Raw genomic sequence first — 20,084 nt, forward strand, 5'->3', positions numbered from 1 at the left:
AAACAGTCAGGAGAAGAAGAAGAGGAGTATGAAAAGAGCCAGCTGAGGGATAGGGAGGAGAAAGAGGAGGAGGATGAAGAGAAGCCAGAAGAAGATGAGTTGGGAGGATGATGTACATGAGGTGAAGAGAGAGAAGGAGGCAGTGGAGGATGACGATGAAGAAGAGTAGGTGGAGCGATGGGGCATAAATAGTGGAGGAAGAGGAGGCTGATGAAGAAAGGCTGTCAAGGGAGGAGAAAGAAGAGGGTGATGACGGAATAAGACAGAAATGAGGCCGAAGAGGAAAAGACAAGTAAGAAGAGAAGATGAGGTTTATGAGGAAGAGGAGGTGGAGGAGATGGGGCAAAAACAGCAAGGAAGAGGAGGAGGATGGTAAGAGGACGAGGGCGTGGGTGGAATCATCTGCTCTGACTTCGTCGCAGTTGATTCCAAAACCCTCGTCTTCTCAATTAACAGCCACCATTTTCCCATAACACATCTCTTCTGCCTTCATTTTAGCCACATTATTACCCCTCGTCTGCCACACGCACCGGAGACAAATACACGAGTTTCGATACCGACACTATACTCCCAAAACAATTTAGCTTGTCACACACTTGCACTTACAAGCATAAACACACACACACACACACACATACACACTGCCGCCTCCCAGAATAAGTTGGCTGCCTCTAATTGGAGTGATGTTTGTTGCGGAGAGGTGTTGAGCGCCGCTGTAATTGCCAGGCAGGCTGGTTGACGTTCCCTGTCTCTTTATTTTTTAAGGACTGGGTAATTAGGCTCGGTGACTGCGATTGTGCCGCCGCCGCCGGTACGAGTGAACAGGTGTGGGAGCGAGCGGCGAAACACACAACACCTCGTCGACGTCACAGACCGACCGCCGAGCGAGAAGAAGGGCTGTTTACCGGTGATGGAGCGGCCCAGAGCCGTGAGGCTTCACCAAAACACACTGAAGATGGAAAACTAAACCACGTTCACGACAGGGGGGAGGGGTAGCAATTCAGTAACCGTTACCTGATTGGAAGAGAGGAAATTAGCAGATTGTGTGATTGAGCTGGAGAAAGAAAGATCACTAATAACTCACAGGAACATGTTCATGCTAGCCACATTGAAGCTTCTTATTTTTCAACAAGGGAAGTCAAGTAAACAAGAAGCTCAGCATTCAAGTGGTTAAAGTTATCAGAGCGGTGTCACTAGGTGACTGACACAAAAATTAACGTTGCCTTGGTGACGGAGCTTAGTGATTTTGGTATTTCAGTGACATGTTTATTTCATGGGCAAAGACGGGTAAAAACAAGCATTCAAGAAGTTGTGAATAGCTAATCTGTGAGTGGTTTAAACATTTTCATAAACACAGAAACACGACCGCAATTGAAAGCATCATACTGTATTATGACCATTGACAATGCTGGTTTCTGATTGGCTGGCAGATGTATGTTTAAAATCTTTTACTGGGACACCTCAAACAAACGCAAGCTGCATTTGAAATCGTGAAAACGTACAAGACTAGACGTACATGACCAATTTGTTCAGAGATTCAAATAGGTCTGGTGTTGGACTCATAATGGCTGTTTCTGCCATTTGAAAAAACAACCTAGGCCAATCATAGCTGTAGGAGGGCTAAGGAATTGGGCGTCTTTTTATGCCATAGCCAGAAAAAATATTGGCAACAGAAAACTTTGTGCAGTTCAGTTTGATAAGCAAGCTAATTTCTGTCAGGTAATAAAAAATACAACCATGCTAGTGGGTCTGAGAGGCTGCACTGGTGGTTCAAGCTAAATGCTAATGTGAGTAATGTCAATGAAAAAAAAGTGATGTTTGGCAGGTATGATGCTTACCATGTTCAACGTCTCAGTTCAGTGTGGCACGCTAGCATTTGCTAATTAGCATGAAATCCAAAGTGAGGCTGACGGGAATTAGCTTGGCAGGTACTTCGTTAGAAACCAAAGTATTGGACAAACTGAGGTTTTTACCTGAAGATGATGCTAGTTGAAAAGTCATGGGATCACCAAAGCAAGGACATAAGTGTCTATATCAAAGTTCCTGGCATCCATCCAATAGTTGTTGAAACATTTAACTTAAAACCACAAATGTCAACCTCATAGTGGCACTATAGGGGATCACTCAAGTCAGTAGGATTCATCATCTGGGAACCATGTCTGTGTACAATTTTGTGCCAATCCATCTAGTAGATGAGATATTTGACAGGATAATTGAAAACCTTGATTTGCTGATGGTGCCAGATGAAGGAGATCACCAAAGTCACGAGCATGCATCCTCTGGGGACGCTGAATGTCTGTGCAACATTTCATAGCAATCCCTCTAATGGTTGTTGAGATATTTCAGTCTGGACCAAAGTGGAGGACCGACCAACAGACTGAACGACCAGCCAACCATTCCTGGAGCTAGCATGTAAGCAATACATAGAAAATCAAATAGTTGATATAGAGTTTATTCATATACATATACCTTTCTATAAAAGGTATGGACAGCTAGCCGCTCATTAAAGTTTTCTGCCTGTCTTCCATCACTAACCACTCTCTGCGGTTAATGACTGGCTTATGTATAAATCCGACAGGTAACCTGCTGCAGGTGTACAACAGATGCCTCTAAAAACAGTTACTTCTGACTACAGCAAAAAGCTGATGAAGACCAGCAATTAAACACTGACAGTCTGTCCACATTTAGTCAACTTATTATGAAGTGCTTCACAAGGCAGCAAAACACACAAACTGACTGCCGGCACACTGCGACACACACACCCAGACTCTGACATCCAGTTATAATAGTTAAAATAAAAGTTTCAATGGCAAGTGAGAGCATTGGGCTAAATTTTTGTCGAAATGTTTTTAGAAATCTAGGTTGTATGTAACAGTTGTTCCAACAGAATTTCAATAAATAAATTTAAATGTTTCTAGTTTTAACTTGTCCGCACTCAAGTCAAAAGGTTACATAACGTAGGCATCTAAAAATATTGACTATTCACCCAAATTTAACCCAACTGAACTTATTTTTGTGGTCCTCTGATTGGATACTTAAGTTAGTATCTACCAAAACCAAGTTTAAGATATAACCTAAACTAAACTAAACAAACACATCTAAAGCTACAGTAAACTTAACTAGCTTATACCCAATAAAACCAAAGAGAAACCTGCCCAAACATGCGCAAGCTGAACTCAAACACAGATCTGGATTACCAACCAAGCAAAGTGGACAACTCTCCCAGAATGTCAGACCCTGTGCCCAAAGGCCCCATATTCATTGGTTTGTTGTTTTTTTTGATTAACTTCAGTTTTTAGGGGGAATAAACACCACAAAAGCAACATAATCAACTCCAATGATAAGTTTCTTAAGGTCCTGTACTATTACCTGTCTTGTAGAGAGGCCCTCTGTCAAAATTTACATGAATATGACTATGACTAAATACATTTGGGTTTAACCAAATTAAAACAGAGTTTCAATGGGGGCCTGCAGCTCATTTTTAATATCACTGTAGTTGAATACAGGGCTGTAAACAAGTTGCTGCTGACAGAAAAGCTTAAAACACACCAAAAACTAAAGTTAACAAGTCAAACTAAAACAACTTTATCTTGATTTCATTTGAGTCAAAGAGACCAAACTGAACAAAATATAAACTAATCTAAACTCAACAGCCCAGCTCAGCACATCTCAGCATCGTCTTTAGGGAAAACATATGGAGATTCGACTCGGTAGCGAGTCGGCCCGCCGAAGCAAGTGGCACGTCAATCTCCTGAGCTTTGAAAAGGAAAAAAAAACATAAATCCATGCTGAGTTCTAACAGACGTTAACCTTGAAATCACTGCCATTATTAGCAGAGTCATTATTAGCATTAGAAAAGCAAATGGGGCTAATAATATTTGCCATTATGGCTAAAAACGCCTATTAATCCCTAATCCGCACCACAATTAAGAGCATGGTTGGGTGTTTTTGTTAGTCGTTCTGCATCGCCTTGCTGGGGAAACGAGACAATTTAAGAGCCTCAGAGGCAGAGAGAAGGTGGGAGGGTGAGGTATTAAGCAACTGGCTCCTGCTCTCCATCTCTATTTTGAAAGCGATCAGTCGGGGTGTTTTTGAGTGACGGGCGTAACGGAGGCAGATTTGACTGAATAGAGACAAGAGGGTGGCGGTGGGGGCGTTGCTCGCTGCGTTGAAGCGCGTTATCTGTCTCGGTACAAGTGCATCAAATCAAACGGGAGAGGGGATATTATTAAAGCAACCCCCTTTTTACTTCGCTGTGAACTGTGACTTAATAAGCTATGCCAATTAGGGGAACAAAAATCAGGCGTGCCATCGGGGCTGTATCTGCCCTAGCCCAAATTTCTCTGCTTATGCGTGAAGCCTCGCTGGCAGAGGTGACAGTGCTGCTGTGTTTTTCTGTATGTCTTTGGCTTTGACAAGAAAAAGAAGAAGAAGAGGTGGAAGGTAGGACAAAAATAAAACAGAAAATGATAATTTGGTGATGGTCTCCATGAGAGCTGATGGTTTTAAAGGATAAGGCTAGTGATATTCTATACATATATTTTTTACTGTCAAAAAATCCCATAAAAAGAAGCCAACAATGAATTGATCTCACTAAAAAGTAATGTCTGTGTAGCCAAGGCCTAATATATTTTATTCCTCTGAGCCAAAGAGCTTGATTTTTGTCCAAAAACTGTCTATTACCATGAACATGGCCATTTAAGTTCAGTGATTTCTTTTTAGCTTGTGACCCTTTAAAATGAAGTAATTTTCCTTCCTCAGATGTTTCATTTAAATCATTTTAGATATCTGAAAATGTCTGAAAACTATCCAGTATCTCATAAAAAAGTAAAGACTGGGGAAAAATACCTGAATGCAGAAATGCTTTTTCTTTCTTTCTTGGAATGTTATTAATCATTTAGCAACCCCTTTGTCATGATGATAGATTTTGTAATGTGTACTGATCCACAAAATTCTGTTGTACAAATCAACGATTCTGAGGAAGTTGTAAATAAAAACTAGAGATTGTTTGTTTTCTCCATCCAACAGTCCAGAACCCAAATATATTCAATTTACTATATCATAATACAAAGGAAAGTAGCAAATCCTCACAACAAAGAAACTAGAACTTGATAACATTTTTGCATTTTTGCTTGAAAAAAATGCTTCATACTATTATTTGATTATCAAAATATTGACAATTAAATTTCTACTGATCTACCACTTGACTTGACGTTTATGTCAAAGTACAATTAGAGCCTAAAAGGTCAAAACCATTATTGTAGTTTATTTTAACTCAATCCCACATACACTGTCCTATTGCTGGAAATACTCACTAGAGTACCGAATGTGTATTATTCCGCCACTGAAAATAGTCCCCAACAATTTCTCTAATTATTCCGGTCTGAATAACTTTTGCTAAGAACTACAATGCCCAGCGGTATGAGGAAATTACTGAGACATTTTTAAAGATTCACATCATCAGCAGGAACCAATGGGCTTGGAGCTGAGAGCCACAAACAGGATAGAGAAGTCAGAAAGTATTAAGAGACGGACTAATGCATCTTTGGATCTTTTCATGAGGAAAAAAGAGAAACACCTGGACAACAACAACTAGACTGTCTTATGTCTTAACACCCGACTTATCTTTTCCTGACTTTATTTCACTCATTCTTACTTTCTTCCTTCTTTCCTTTTCCTTTCATTATTTCTTTCCTTTGCTTCCTTCTCACCTTTCTTTTCTTTCTTCCTTCCCCCTTTCCTTTTCATTTTTTCCACCCCCATTTTCTCCCTTATTTCCTTTCCTTTCTTCCTGCTTTTTCTCTCTTCTTTCCTTTCTTTCTACCTTTATTCCTTCCTTCAACCTGTCCTTCCTCTGTTCTTTCCTTCCTTTCTCCTTCTCTTTGTTTCTTTCTGCTGACTCTTTAGGAAACATTTCCTCCATCTCTCATTGCCAACTTTAAGTTCCATGGCAACGGGGATGAAATGGTTTGCCCTCCAACCCCCAAACCTCCTTTTCCATCCCCCCATTCGGTCCCAACTGCACACACACACGAATGCTCACATATCCTTGTTTGTTCGCACACATATTCAAATATCTCTTCAAATCTCTCAGGAGCACTTTTATATGCTCAATACTCATTCTCTTACGAACATGCGCATTTACACTGTTTCACACACACATACACACACACACAAACACCTCGGACCCCTTCCAACACCGTTGACAGGGAGACAAACAGCGCATCTGAGAGGTTATAACAGTGTTAGACAAAAACAAAAAAGAGGAAAAACACCAAAACCAGCCAAGACCTGAAATAGACGAGTGGTGGTGGTTGACAGGCAGAGTGAAGCCGCTCGCTGAACGGCTTCATCCAGGAGGAGATTAGAAACACACACAGAGTTTGAAGTGTGCATTATCTTTCCAGGGATGATCCCAAAATAAACAACAACGACGGCAAAATCTCCCAATAATTAAAATGCCTAATCCACTTCCTGGTTGGTGATGACCGTGGGCTGAGCGTGTCACCCGGGAATCGTGGGGGAATTGTGCGGCGTTTATGTTTAGATGTTTTTTGCGTCTTAAGGTGAATTTATCCCCCAAAATAGGTCTTAACATCGAATGTGGAGAGGGCTTGAAAACCAGAATTTATTCACAGCATTGTGTAAAGATTGTCATTTCAAAATTCAACCTTTACATGTTACACCAAATCCTCAAAAGCATCAGATAAACCAAATCCTAAAACCTGTTTTTATGCATCTGCCTCTCTGTCTGACAGGTTTTTCAACACAACACTTCTGTGTTTCTTGCCTTTATCCAAGCTTGTCTTCTTTACGTCCTGATTTTGCTGCTGATGTTGTCGTTTCTACCCATGTTTAGCTACCTCTACCTCTTTTCTGAAGCATTTGGGAACTATGTTTTTTGTGTTTATAAATATATGTGTAGCGGCAAAATACCTCTGTTAATATATGGAACTAAACAAGATGAAATGTGTTTAGTAAATCTAAATCCCTGTGGAGAAAAAAACTGTTAGGTACTGAAAACTGACATCCAACATCTGCTTGATTCACATTCTTGTTTAATTCTTTGGCCTTTCAGTATTTACTGATTTATAACAAAATTTAGCCAAGTTTAGATTATATTTTACTGGGAAAAGTTTTTGTATGGCTGCCTGTATTAAAACAAGGACATCATTTTCAACCACTGTCTAAGTCACTGGTCATAGTTTACATTTTAGCAAGGGGTAACAAAAATGTACCAACATTTGTTTGAAGGGGAGCTATCATGCTTTTCCTTATTGCATATACATAGACATATATATAATGTTACAAGTGGCCAACGTGTCAAATAATGAAGTAAACATATATAGAAGTAATCCCTGAGAGCAAAAAGCACTGACTACAGACTGCTCTAAATGCTTGCTCAGTGTTGCCAACTATTTTCAGTGGGAAGTAGCTAAAGCCTGCAGGAAGTCGCTAGATGTTGCTCGATGATGTCACATGCTAATTTGCATACCTATGGCATCATGACGTAATTACATGCATATAAGATTTTAAGAAATATAAAGAAAATTAAGTTAAATTAAACTTAACTTACTGTAACTAGCTGTATCATTAGTTTTTTTTCCAAGCAGCTCCTCAATGTGCATCTAAATCTACCTCTAATAATAATATTTATGCAGACTGTTGTATTAACTCTAACTGAAGTATCATGAATAGAGAGATAATCGTGCACTGGAATAAATTCACTGTTGTTAACTCCGTCTATTTTGACAAAACAAAATCAAACTTAGTAAAGTTAAATCATTTAGTATAAAAACAATGAGGGTCAATGATTGGTCATTAAGTACACACATTCACAGTTCATTCATGTCTGTCTGGCTGATGATTGGTTCACTGAACATACTGCTGCTCTGTCCCACCCACTCAGTCAATTCAGAGAGCCACATTAGCTCTCATTCACTGAGAAATACTGGCGACTCCCTTCAAGGAGAGGAGTTAAAGTCTGTACAAAAGGTCACTAGATATGTCGCTAGCTGCGTTTATGAAAAAAAGTCACTAAAGGAGTTCAACTAATTTAGTGAGGAACACATTTCACTCCCTGTAAATTCTTCACAATAACTCCCGTTATTTAGTCATTTAAAAGCCTTTAATATAAAGCAGTAAAGCAGGAAATGTTGGGTTTGCATCGGCGGCAACTTAACATGTCCGTGATACAGCTGCCCCTCAGCAGGCTTCCAGAAATCTGGCCAATCAGAACAGAGTGGGAACATCAGAAGGGGGGCCTTAAAGAGACAGCAGCTAAGAATGCCTGTTAGAGACAGAGGCTGAACTGAGGGTCCACATAAAGAGCCAGTATAAGATAAATAAGGAGTTATTTGAAATGTGAATCATGCAAAGCTACTCTAAAGTCCAAAAATAAAAATATAGAGCTGGAAATGAGCATAATAGGTCCCATTTAAGCTACCACTTATAAGCAATAGTAAGTCATAATAGTTTAATATATCTGCTAATATTTCCCTCAAGACCATCCATTCAAACCAATCCTCTCCCAGTGTCTCTGTCTCAAACACTGGGTAACCAGGGCAACAACTGTGCATCATAGTTTAAGAGTCTGGCCAAAATGACGCCTAGTGCTCCACATTTTTAATCACAATAGAGGTAGACGTGTGGATGTGATGATGATGTGATAGAGATTGTCTCAGTCAAATTTTAGCATGGTGTTCCCAGAAAAATAACGTGTTATTTTAAAAATGTATTTGTGGATCATTACCAGGATTATTGCAGTAGGACTGCCAATTCATGTCACAATGAATATCACTATGAAGATTAATTGCAATGAAGGAAAATGAAGAAAAAAAAATACAACATGCAAAACACCAGACCACATTTTAAATTCTATCTTCATTTTATTTGTGGCACTGGTGAGGTATTTAGCTGCAGGTGGTTATTGTATAGATTACTGTGATGCCAAGTAAAATAGCACACTATTAAGCAAAGAAAACAGGATGGCCGTCAAATCTTCAACATGTCCAGTTATGTGATTTCAACTTATATGGCAGTATATCTGATAACTCTTTATGTCCCAGACAACAATAAGTGTCCTCTGAGGAAAACTCTCCAGGATTCCCAAACTGTCAGTTCATCATGACTGGAAAGCCCTGTGTTTAAAGGGATGAAAGTAGTGAATGTCATTGTCACAGCCTCTAACACACCCACCTGTAATGTATGATAATGTATTCTTTCTGATTTCACCCCGTATCCAGGTGCGCCGGGTTAGCCTGCCATCGAAAAAGTGCACTGGCACACCGCAGTGTTCACCAAAAAAAGAGAACTGTAACTCCAGTTTTAGGGCATTTTTAAGGTCTACATGCTCGTCCATTGATAGACGCAATTTTTATCCCCTTAAACCTACAAAAGTTTATCAAATCCCTTTGTATAATAATACCCACAACATACTGTCATCAAGCTGAAAGGACTTTTTTTTTCTTAGTTGTGAAAAGTTGACATCTTGGAGATACAAAGTTTTTGTTGTTGTTTTCTTCATCATCATCTTCTTGCCAAGATAAATTAACCCCATGCAGGGAAATTGCTGAGCATAAATGATGAGGAGCAAGTAGAGAAGAGTATGAATATAACATTTCCTGCATCTCTAAAATGTATTTTTAAACCTCTCTGATTTCTACACCAAAGTCATGACTGTTCACACAAGGCATGTGGACCCAGTTCAGTGTTGGCGTGTCCCAGCCTCTGGCCTCGCCCCAGCATTTGGAAACCACAGCTCTCATGGTTGTGTAGGTCTATAGAGTTCTAATTAGCTGCATTCACAAACAGCGCCGGGCTCATCAAAATGCCGAGGCCTGCAGAAAGCCACAGCAGGGGTGAGCAGAGCGTGTGTGTGTGTGTGTGTGTGTGTGTGTGTGCGTTGCATCTTGTGGGTGTTTGGTTGTTTGTGTGTGCGTGAGATTTGTGTACAGGGATGTCTATGTGTGTGTGTGTGTGTGTGTGTGACACCAGTGTGTGTTTCTTTATAAAAGAAGAAAAAAAAAAAACAATAATCCCAAAATGAAGATACACATCGAACCAGCAAAGCGAGGCCTAACAGCCGCTACTAATTCTACAAAAACGGAGCCTTTTTTTTTTTCCAAAATCGCAACACTTGTCGTCCTGTTTCACATTTGTATGCGCGGCACGGGAGCAAACAACACCACCGAAACCGCAGTGCACAAACAACAACAACCAAACGACAACGCAGTAAACAAAGAAGACGTCTCTGCATCTCTCTGTTTTCCAGCCAACAAACAAAATGGCTTCCGAACGCCGCTTAGAGGCAAATAACATGAGCGGGAGCAACAGAAACGACCCGGGTGTTCTCTGTGAAAACCTTCCAGGAAAGATTTCAAACAGAAAGTATCCTTCTGGTGTGATGGGCAGAGGTTGTGCTTGTTTAGTACACACTGATCAGACTGGATGAAATACAGCATGATGCAGATACAGTATGATATATGATCATAACAAGGAGGTCAAATATAAAACTGGACAGCCAGCCACAAGGTAGAGAATCTGTGTTTTATAATAAAAAGATTACACCTAAAGCTAGTTTTACATCAGTCAACAGTTCACCTCTACACTTTTCTCTCTTTGTGATCTGACAGTACTGGACCTGCAGGGCTGCATATGGTGCAGTACTTTTTATCATCACTGCAATAGTCATTTCTACAATATACTCAATGTAAATATTGTCAATATATAAAAAAATGCTCAAGATGAATTTAGCAACTTCTTCTTTTTATTTATAAAGAAGTCTGTTCCTTTATCAAGTGATTGGAGCTGATCAGCTGACAGACTCACTGGCTGAGCAATCAAAAAACTCAATTTATTGAAGGCTTTAACAGTACATTAAAATAATATAAGCAACAGCTCTCAACTATAAAATGAATCATATAACATGAGCAATTATCAGCAGTCAGCATTCCAGTCAGCAAGTATCAGCAAGATTTTTTTTAAAGGTGGAGGAACTCAATTACATTATAAAAGTTGGAATGCTTACACTTATACACTCGCTGCATACTGTATATACACATACAGTAGATACACATAGATATAACTCAGTCACTTGTTTACAGCTCACTGACTGACTGAGTCCTTGAGCAACCGACTCACACACTCACTATGTGACTGACTGACTTAATCGTTCAATAAAAACACTTACACTACTGAACTGTTGTGTTTTCAGACCACAAGAGTGCATGACGCGCCAATGCTGTATGTGTAAAGTATAGTATAAGTACTACTTATGCTTCTTTAACATTCCAAAATATGAAGTGGTAATTGTTTTACTTAACTTACTGTAATAATTATGTTTATGCTTTATTACTAACAGGTAGTAAAAGCTGTCTATCAGTCAAACTGCAGCAGCGAGTCTGAGCAGGAACAGTATCCACAGGCTAACAGGCTGACTAGCAGTGAGTCTACTGTCTGAGTCTGGTTCATGAACGAATCTGTTGAGCCAAAACCTCTGAGAGGACTCTTCGTTATTCTTCGGCAGAGCTGTTATCAGCAGCCGTGGAGTCGAGTGTACAGGTTCATAGTACTGAAAAATCTGAGCGAACGGGAAGCCCGGAGGGACAAACATGTTTCAGTCAGTAACCACCTGCGCTGCTTAAAGGAAGCTAAACTTTGTCACACAGTACTCAAGTGAGTTTTTATCACAGTTTAAGGTTTTAAAGTTTCCATTTTGATCACTGGCTGCTAGTTTAGTTACATAGAAAAGCAGAGAAGAAAGTGTTGGACTGTGAAACTCCGAAAGTGACTGGATGAATGAATTAGGCTCAGCGTAGGAGTGAATGAATGGCAGATGGACACATGAAGCAACAAACAAACTCACTGACTAATATAGTAACTGACTGACTGGATGGCTGAAAGCATGAATAATTGAGTGAATGAATGACACTTTATGCAACGAACTCATCTCTCACCCACTTATTAGCAAAGTAACTGACTGGATGAACTGAATCAATAACACACTCCACATACACTGACTGACACACTGAGGCCCAATCCCAATGTCCCCCCTACGGCCTAAACCCTGAACCCTCACGGACTGAATTGACATCACCTGGTAAGTGCTTGAGTGTGAGAGGCTGCACTCGCACTAATCGTTTTTTTTGGTTTTTTTTTAATAACGCTTCCGGGCTTCCCCTGGTTACCCCGTATTTGTGTCACAGCACTATGAACTGTGGGTAATTCCCTCAGGCAAAGTCTGCAGAAATGCAGACTTACAGAAAGTGTGCATAAAGGGTGACTTTGACAGTGCGACAGCCCTCGCGGACTTCGCAGGAACGCGCCTCAAAGTCCGTGAGTCCGTGAGTGTGGACACTGGGACTGGGCCCAACAAACTGGTTGCTTGAGTTAATGACTCCTTTACAAACTTGATCCACTAATTAACTCACTATTTATCTGATTCAGCACCGACTAACTTTCACACTAACTCTCAGACCGAACGCACTGACTACCTCACCGCTGACTGCACGGCTAAACTTTATATCTATAAACACAGTCGATGCCACCATGTTCTACCACTGATAAAACCAAACTGTGCCTGTTCAACACCAACAACACCCACAGTGTAGAAAAACACAGTGAGCTGATCTCCACAAAACACACACACACACACACACACACACACACACACACACACACACACACAGAGGCAGGAAAGAATGAGAGCAGCAAATCAGAAAAACAGGAAGTCTCCTTCAGGAATGAACACAAGAAGGTAAAAAACAAACTTGTTGTCCGAAAATAAAGAAACATGAAAAATCACATCATGACAGTATCTTATAACACAACCTTCATATGTAATTTACTGTCATATAGAGCAGAAATGAGCACAGTACAAACAGGTACGTCTCAGGTAATTTGAAAGGATACGTCACACATATTCACATAATAATCCATCTGTTTGGTCAAACTAAGCATCTATAAAAAATATCTCTGCCATTATAAAATACTGCAAATGTACTTGTTTTGCCTTTGCGTGAGTTTTTATTTGAACTTCTCAAAGTGAAGTTGCTTCATTTCCAAGAAGATCTATTTAAAAGGTTGACACTCTGGTGCAGTGTGGTAAAATGCTACTAATGCTCTAGATTTTTCTTATTGTCAACAAATCCCAAGGTAAAAGCAAAACCAACAATGAATTGATCCCACTAACAAGTATTGTCTGTAGTTTGAGTCAATCCCACATACACTGGCCTGCTGCTGTAAATACTCACAAATGTGTATTAATCCACTTATGAAAATAGTTCCCATCAAATACACTGTTTACTCCTGTTTGAGTAACGTTTGCTGCTCAGCTGTTTTGGGAAACTATTAAGCCTTTTTTTAAAAAATGAAACTATACATTTATGACCCATTTTGTAATATTTACATCCTCAGTAGGAAGCTGTGGGTTTGTGGCTGAGAGCCACAAAAAGGTTAGGGAAGTTTTCTAATGAGCAAAAACACAATCTAATCATAAACAAAGTCATATAATCAGACCAGGCCACTTGGGTGTTTTCACAACATTCGATGTATGACGCAAATTTTGTTTTGTAGCAAAAACAGCGAGCAGCTCAACAACAAGGCCGACCAGAGAATACAAAGAATTTATGAGCATGTTAAAATCCTGCAAATCTTCAAGTCTCCTTCAAATAAAAAAGTGATCCACAAAGCAAAAACAGCAGAAAAACCAAAAACCTGCATCTGCATGTACAGAACATGGTTACCCACACAAGAAAAAAAAAAAAAATTCAAACAGCAAGCGAAGCAGCAGCAAGCAGGTGTAAGAGGAAGGAGAGGAGGACGCTTAGAGGGGATTTAAGAAAAGAGAAGAAGAAGAAGGAGGAGAGAGAGAGAGAGAGAGAGAAAAAAAAAAAAAACAAAGAAGAAGGCTGACGTACTTGAGCCGGAGAAATGTCCGCTCCCCAGGGAGGTCGGCCCGTTCTTTCCACTGCTAACAGGAGGGGAAAACATCTACAAGACAAACAGAGCGCACATTACCTCCGAGAGCACTGACACTGCAGACAGCAAGACACATCTCCACAGAAGCATCACTGCAGCTACACATGAAAAGCTTCATTCCAAAATGCTGGGGCGACATTTGGCTGAAAAATGCTGCTGCCAGATTCACATCACATTAGGATTGTTGAGGAAATGTCTTAAATTGAACGGTGACATCACAGCATCAGATTGTCTTGTCGTTTAAAAATGGTAGATATTTTGGAAGGAAACTCTTTGTGTTTTAACTAGATAACACCATCATCAATAGGGCTGGGTATTGTTCACCTTTGTTTGCAACATTTATACTCATAAAATACTTCAATTTTGGTCCCAATGACACAATTATTTTTTGATATATTACTCTGAGAAATATAGAAAAAAAGAAGCCAAAGTCCTCAAATATTTTCTTAACATGAGCATTCATACAAGAACTTTGCTTGAATAAATTACAGTCTAAAAATGGCAACATTCTGATTGAAATCTGGAACTGTCTGATCAATCAGAGTGAGGATATGATGCTAGCTGAGGTGGAACAAAGTCTCTGTTTTATGAAAGTCTCAAATCTGAGTCAAGTCTGAAGTGATGACAGTTAAGTCCCAAGTCAAGAACAGAAAGTCCTGAGTCTGAGTCAAGTCCCAAACCAAACCAGGCAAGTCCTGAGTCAAACCCAAGTCAAGACTAAGTCCTTAACTTTGTGTTCTGAGTCTTAAACGAGGAATTTAATGCGGTTTAAATTTTTTGCAGTGTTACATGCACCTTTCTCTACTGTTCGTGCACCTGGATTGGCTGCTGTCAGACACCCATTGTCAGGAAAATTAAGAATTTTTCAAAATAAAATAATGTATAATCTTTAGGTTTGATGAGAATAACAAGTCGAGAGGCTAGAGTCTAAGTGAAGTCACAAGTCACTGGTGTTGAGTCTGATTCAGGATCATGTCACATGACTCCAGTCCACACCGTCTGATGCCAGCTTTCAGACTGTTCTCAATGCTCAGTGCTATGTATGGACACATTTTGGTCGGTGCTCATAATGTATGGTGGTTTGATACCCAGCCCTAGTCATCACACAGACTCTCACTCAGAGCTGTACACAGATACCGCTATGAAGAGTTCATCTTCCAAAAAAAAAACAGCAGGAATGTGTTTGGGAAGCAGAAACAAATCAAATTCCTCATTCAGCATTTGTGAAAAATAAAAAGGATCCGTTCACTTTGGCCAAATGTTGGACATCTCATTTTGGAATGAAACTCTTCATATCTACTTCAAATCTGACTTAAACATATGAGATAATCATCAGAACTAGTAACCATCTGCTCTACAGATCTACAGGAAAATCAAGCCCACGTTAAGACAGAGACTGAAGCTGAATACTGATTCCTGCTGTGCTCCATCTACATGCTGTCTTACTGTACGAGCTACTATAAGCTTCACAAGAGGACAGTTCATCTGACCCCCGATGGATAACCTCTCTGGATAAACATCAGGCCCGTGTGTCGGTGTGTTTGATGGTGAGATCTCAGTGATGATGAGCGCACGCTGAGCTTCACATTTTCAGATGCTAAAAGCTTTTCACGATTTAAGGTTTTGAGGGATTTTTTTTTTTTTTTCTCTTTTCTTTTGAATCGACCGTAATTAAAGTCGATTAAAACCCTGACTCTGATTAGACGACTGAAAACAATAAATACTTGATTTGTCATTGTGCTTAATACAGCCTGTTGGGCCTGTGAGTGTGTATGATGGAGACCGAGGTTGCTTGTGCATTCGATCTCCCTCACAGCTGCGGCAAATAAAGAGAAAACAAATGTTCGGGAGATAAAAGATCTAATTCGGATTATTAGCAGGTCTATCGATATCTCTGTCGAAGCACTTTGAGCTGCTGGTGTCAGCTTGTGGGCGTGCAGAGACAGATGATCGCATAAATTAATGTTTGGCCTGCGTTTATAATGAGAAGAGACATTTTAGCTGCTGCTGCTGCTGCTGCTGCCCTCCTTTGTTTGATTTTTTTTTTCTTTCTAAGAAATTTAATTTAAGACAAACTGACTGGCATTTCTGGAAACTTGTTCAAAATGAAACATAAGAAAAATGTCTATAATATTAGTTTTATATATCTCAGGGACTCAAGAGTATGTTTGTGCTTCTAAATCATGATTTTTTTTTTTTTTGCACTTCTGTCCCCAAATATATTCCTATAATATTCTTACAGTAACTTGACAGTACATGTGTCACTAAATTATGAGTTTTTTGTGATTAATTAGATTTTTTGTCACCTTTTAATATTACTATAGAGTGTTTTATAGTATTAATGAAATAAACAGACTCACTGTACTGTATGTATAGCTATATACAGTGTATATTTGCATCTCTAGAATATTCCTACAGAGGCCTGTTATGTCTATGTGGCTCTCAGTGATGAATTTAGTGATTGTATTTTAAGCTTTTTTGTAATAAAGGTCACAAACGTTCCAGTAATCTTCCTACAATGTTGTTATAGTAACTTTAGAGTACATGTGTGCCACTAAATTAACTTTATAGTGATTTTATTGGACTTTTGTGGTCCTTTTGTCACCTCTTATATTATATTTATAGGGGCTTTTTACAGTGGCCTCACTGTATTTATTGTATACACAGGCCTTTATAGCCAATACATTGCACCTGTTTTATTATTATAGTATTGTCATAGAGGCATATCATTTGAAGCCCTGAACTCTGACGGTACAGTGACCTTATTGTGAGCCCTTTGTTGAAAATCTCACAATAACAGTCCTATAATATCCCTGTACTATCCAGGGATTATTGTAGTGAGTTGATACCTAAGCTATGACCTATGTTGTCCTTATAATATTTCTATAATATTGAAAAATTAGTATAGTGCATCTAAAGGAGCTTATAGTATGTGTTGGATTTCAATGGTGATGTTCTTATAATAGCTTTTGAAATCAAATCTCCTGTGATATCTTTATAATATTTCTATGAGACTCCCATATAATCAATTACAGTGTGCAGGCCTCAGCTGTGATCTTATATTTGTTTATTGCAATAAGCTGCAATAATTCCTAAAGAGGCTCAAATGAACGTTTGTAAGGATTTTCCCTCATATTTTAACATCTCATGCAGCATCACTAGCCTCGTCCTTGTCTGATATGTTAATAGTGCCTCCTATGACATTACTAAAATATTCATATAACACACTTACATATATATAGTCACTTGCATTGTGTATGCAGGCCTCAGCTGTTGACTTACACTACTGAAGATAACATTTGTATTTTTTTTTCTCTCCTATTTTTGCATCTCAATACGGAATATTATTATTTATGGTGTATATTTCCTGATATCATGTTCATGCTGTCTCTACGTTTCATAACAGGATTAATATAAGTCCGGTTTTTTTTTCTCTCTTCATTTAGGGGTGTATCTTTTTTTTTTCTCTCCTCCTCTTCAGACCAAAGTTGCTCCCAGAGGGAGGAGAGGCGCAGAGAAAACATGGCCGAGAGCGGGGACACATTTCCTGTCCGTCAAGTTCACAACACAGGCTGTTCTCTCTTTTAAAAAAAAACACTCACTTTGAGACAGAGTCATGAGTTTGGACATTTAAGCGGCTGGTGAATGAACATTTAAAGTGCGGAGAGAAAGTGTGACACATTTCCCTCTTTTCGGCTGCCTGTCTGTCTGTCTGTCTGTCATGCAGGTTCATGATTCAACATCGAGCCTTTTGCATCTGAAACATTGAGTAAAGCACGGTGCAGGGTGCATGGAGCAGCCTGTAAAACTCACACAGACAAAAATAACAAAAAAACATTTTCATTATCCTATCATGGGCAAAAATCAATCAGGCTACACATGAAGGAAAAAAAGGACTTAAAATGAGATATACTACCATGGATGTTGGGAACATTTTCAAATCGCTGTTTCGCATCTATAAGACAACAAAATTACTAATGCAGCATCACAATTCTCTGCACACACACACAAACAAAAATGAAATTACAAAACCAACAATATGCACTGACTTTTCTGCAAGTTACTCTACATAAACACACAACTCGTGTGCAAACAGTTGAAACACTTGAAGTGAAAAAGCTAAAATATGCAGGTTATGTGCCGTGCAACTCATACATTAAAAATGTAAACAGTGGTCGCTGTATGAAGCCTACAGGACGCGTTTATTCTCCTCTACGGCTTGTTCTGTCATGATACTACACATCATATTCATTATAACAAAAAAGAAGAAGAAGAATTTCCTTACCGCGCTGAAATCCAGTAAGTCACTCAGTTCCTTGTCTGTTCCCAAAGCTGCCATCCGCTGTTGATGATGCATTTTAGCAAAATCGCACGGACCTAAAACATGGAAACAAATGGAGAGATAGATAGATAGAACAGGATGGGTAGACAGATTGATAGATGGAGAGATAGAGGGAGAGAGAGAAGAGAGGAAGAAGACCTCGGCTTTTTGCGCACCGCTCCGCTCCGGATCTCTTTTCCTCCACAGCGAAATAAATCCAGTAAAACAACCTCAAAGCCTCGATCACAAATCTAGTTTTCTTTCATCCTCAACGGAGTAGGGGGTTCAGTCCCGGGTTCCTGGTTTGGCAGCAGGAAATAAATCGCAAGAAAAAACTGACAGGAAATAAAAGAGGGGGGCGACAGGACGGGAGTCTTTTTCGCGTGTGTTTTGGTGTGTTTTCCCCAGCCAAAGAAGTCCGACCTCTCCGCGTTAAGACGCAGTTTGTCCACCGCGGCTGACTGTCAGGCTCACACACGATATAAATAAATAAGACGGCGAGCCTCCGTGAGCCTCTCAGGGAAGAAATAAGATCACCTCAGAAATGTGTGGTGGATGTTCAGTGTGTGTATGTGTGTGCGTGTGTGTGTGTGTATGTGTGTGTGTGTATGTGTGTGTTGTGTCAGAGGAAGAGTCCAGGCAGTGTGAGCGCTGCTCCTGACCGGGCTCAGGGTGCCCTCCGCTCGGCTGCGGGTGCTGAAGATCCCTGGGTACGCAGGACGGAGCCCATGTGCGTCTGGCACAGCCTCGGTGTGATAAATGTGTTCGTGCGGCCACCTAGCTTACATTCTCGTCTAACACCATCGAGCACCGAGCTGCTGCTGCTGCTGCTGCTGCTGCTGCTGCTACAGGAGAGAGCGGGAAATCTGCAGGAAAAATAAATAAATTTTAAAGAAAAATTGGATTTTTGGTTTGATTGACTGGCTGATTGATGCGTTGATTGGCTGGTTTGATTTGGATTGGGTTAATGGGACTAATTGAGGCTGGAAAGGATGACTTCTTTTTTCTTCCTAATATGCCTGAACCTGGAGAAAATAAAACTTTTTATTAATTTTTTTTTTTTGAATGTGTCTGAAATAGATTGTTTATTTATTTCATATTTGACTTTTTAAATGATTTGTTTTATTAAAGTTTATTCCTATATGTGTTTACATTTTCATATTTGTTCTATCTATTTCTTTTCTTTCTTTTTTGATTTCTTTTTTTTAAAAAAAATGTGGCTATTGTAGGTGTTTGTTTTTTTCCATTTCATTTTAAAATTTCTTTAGAAAGTACATGGTAACCCCCTATGGGCCGCAACTTAAACCACAGCAGCACCAAAACCCTCTCTGGAAATACTTTGCTTTTTTTGCAGCCCTCAGCCTGCAGGTATAAAATGACTGGCCTATTTCTGCAAATTACACCCTGCATGTTGTGAGGGAAATTATTATATGAATATGTATAAATGCTTGTGTGAACTTGTGAAAGGTTAAAATGCTTAGTGATAGTCATAGAAACCATGTTTGTACGTCTGAACAGTATGTTCCTGTGTGAAAGAGAAACAAAGAACATCTGTTTATTCTGAAACAGATCCTGCCATGTCTGTTTGGGTATAATCATGCATAGAGTAGTCACAACAACTCCTAGAGGTTGGTGTGAAACAGATTAAGAAGTATTCGCCCCACTGTTCAGGGCTCACTCCTCTACAGCAGCTCGTATGTCTGAGTTTGAGTGTGCCTGCTCTGAGCATTAAAGAAAGTGTGACAATACTATGTAGAGAGTTGTGTCTGTCCTCATTGAAGTC

General features: G+C 39.6%; 1 protein-coding gene across 5 annotated transcripts in view; it reads right to left on the reverse strand.

Moving 5' to 3' along the window:
• LOC122968767 (transcription factor 4-like) overlaps positions 1–19,158 on the reverse strand; it is a 236,685-nt gene extending 217,527 nt beyond the window's left edge. For 2 of the 5 annotated variants that reach the window (XM_044334233.1, XM_044334235.1), the window contains exons 1-4: positions 18,461–19,158; positions 18,266–18,357; positions 17,897–17,935; positions 13,920–13,992 (exon numbers count right to left, since the gene is read on the reverse strand). In XM_044334233.1, the coding sequence (XP_044190168.1) occupies positions 13,920–13,992; positions 17,897–17,935; positions 18,266–18,337 (184 nt within the window). In that variant the 5' untranslated portion in view covers positions 18,338–18,357; positions 18,461–19,158. Of the gene's footprint in view, positions 1–13,919; positions 13,993–17,896; positions 17,936–18,265 lie in introns of all 5 variants that reach the window. The other 3 variants (XM_044334234.1, XM_044334236.1, XM_044334237.1) reach the window with 3 other exon arrangements.
• Between the last annotated feature and the right edge of the window lie 926 nt (positions 19,159–20,084).

Source organism: Thunnus albacares, chromosome 18 (assembly GCF_914725855.1).
Source record: "Thunnus albacares chromosome 18, fThuAlb1.1, whole genome shotgun sequence".
In the NCBI taxonomy this organism is placed as follows: Eukaryota; Metazoa; Chordata; class Actinopteri; order Scombriformes; family Scombridae; genus Thunnus; species Thunnus albacares.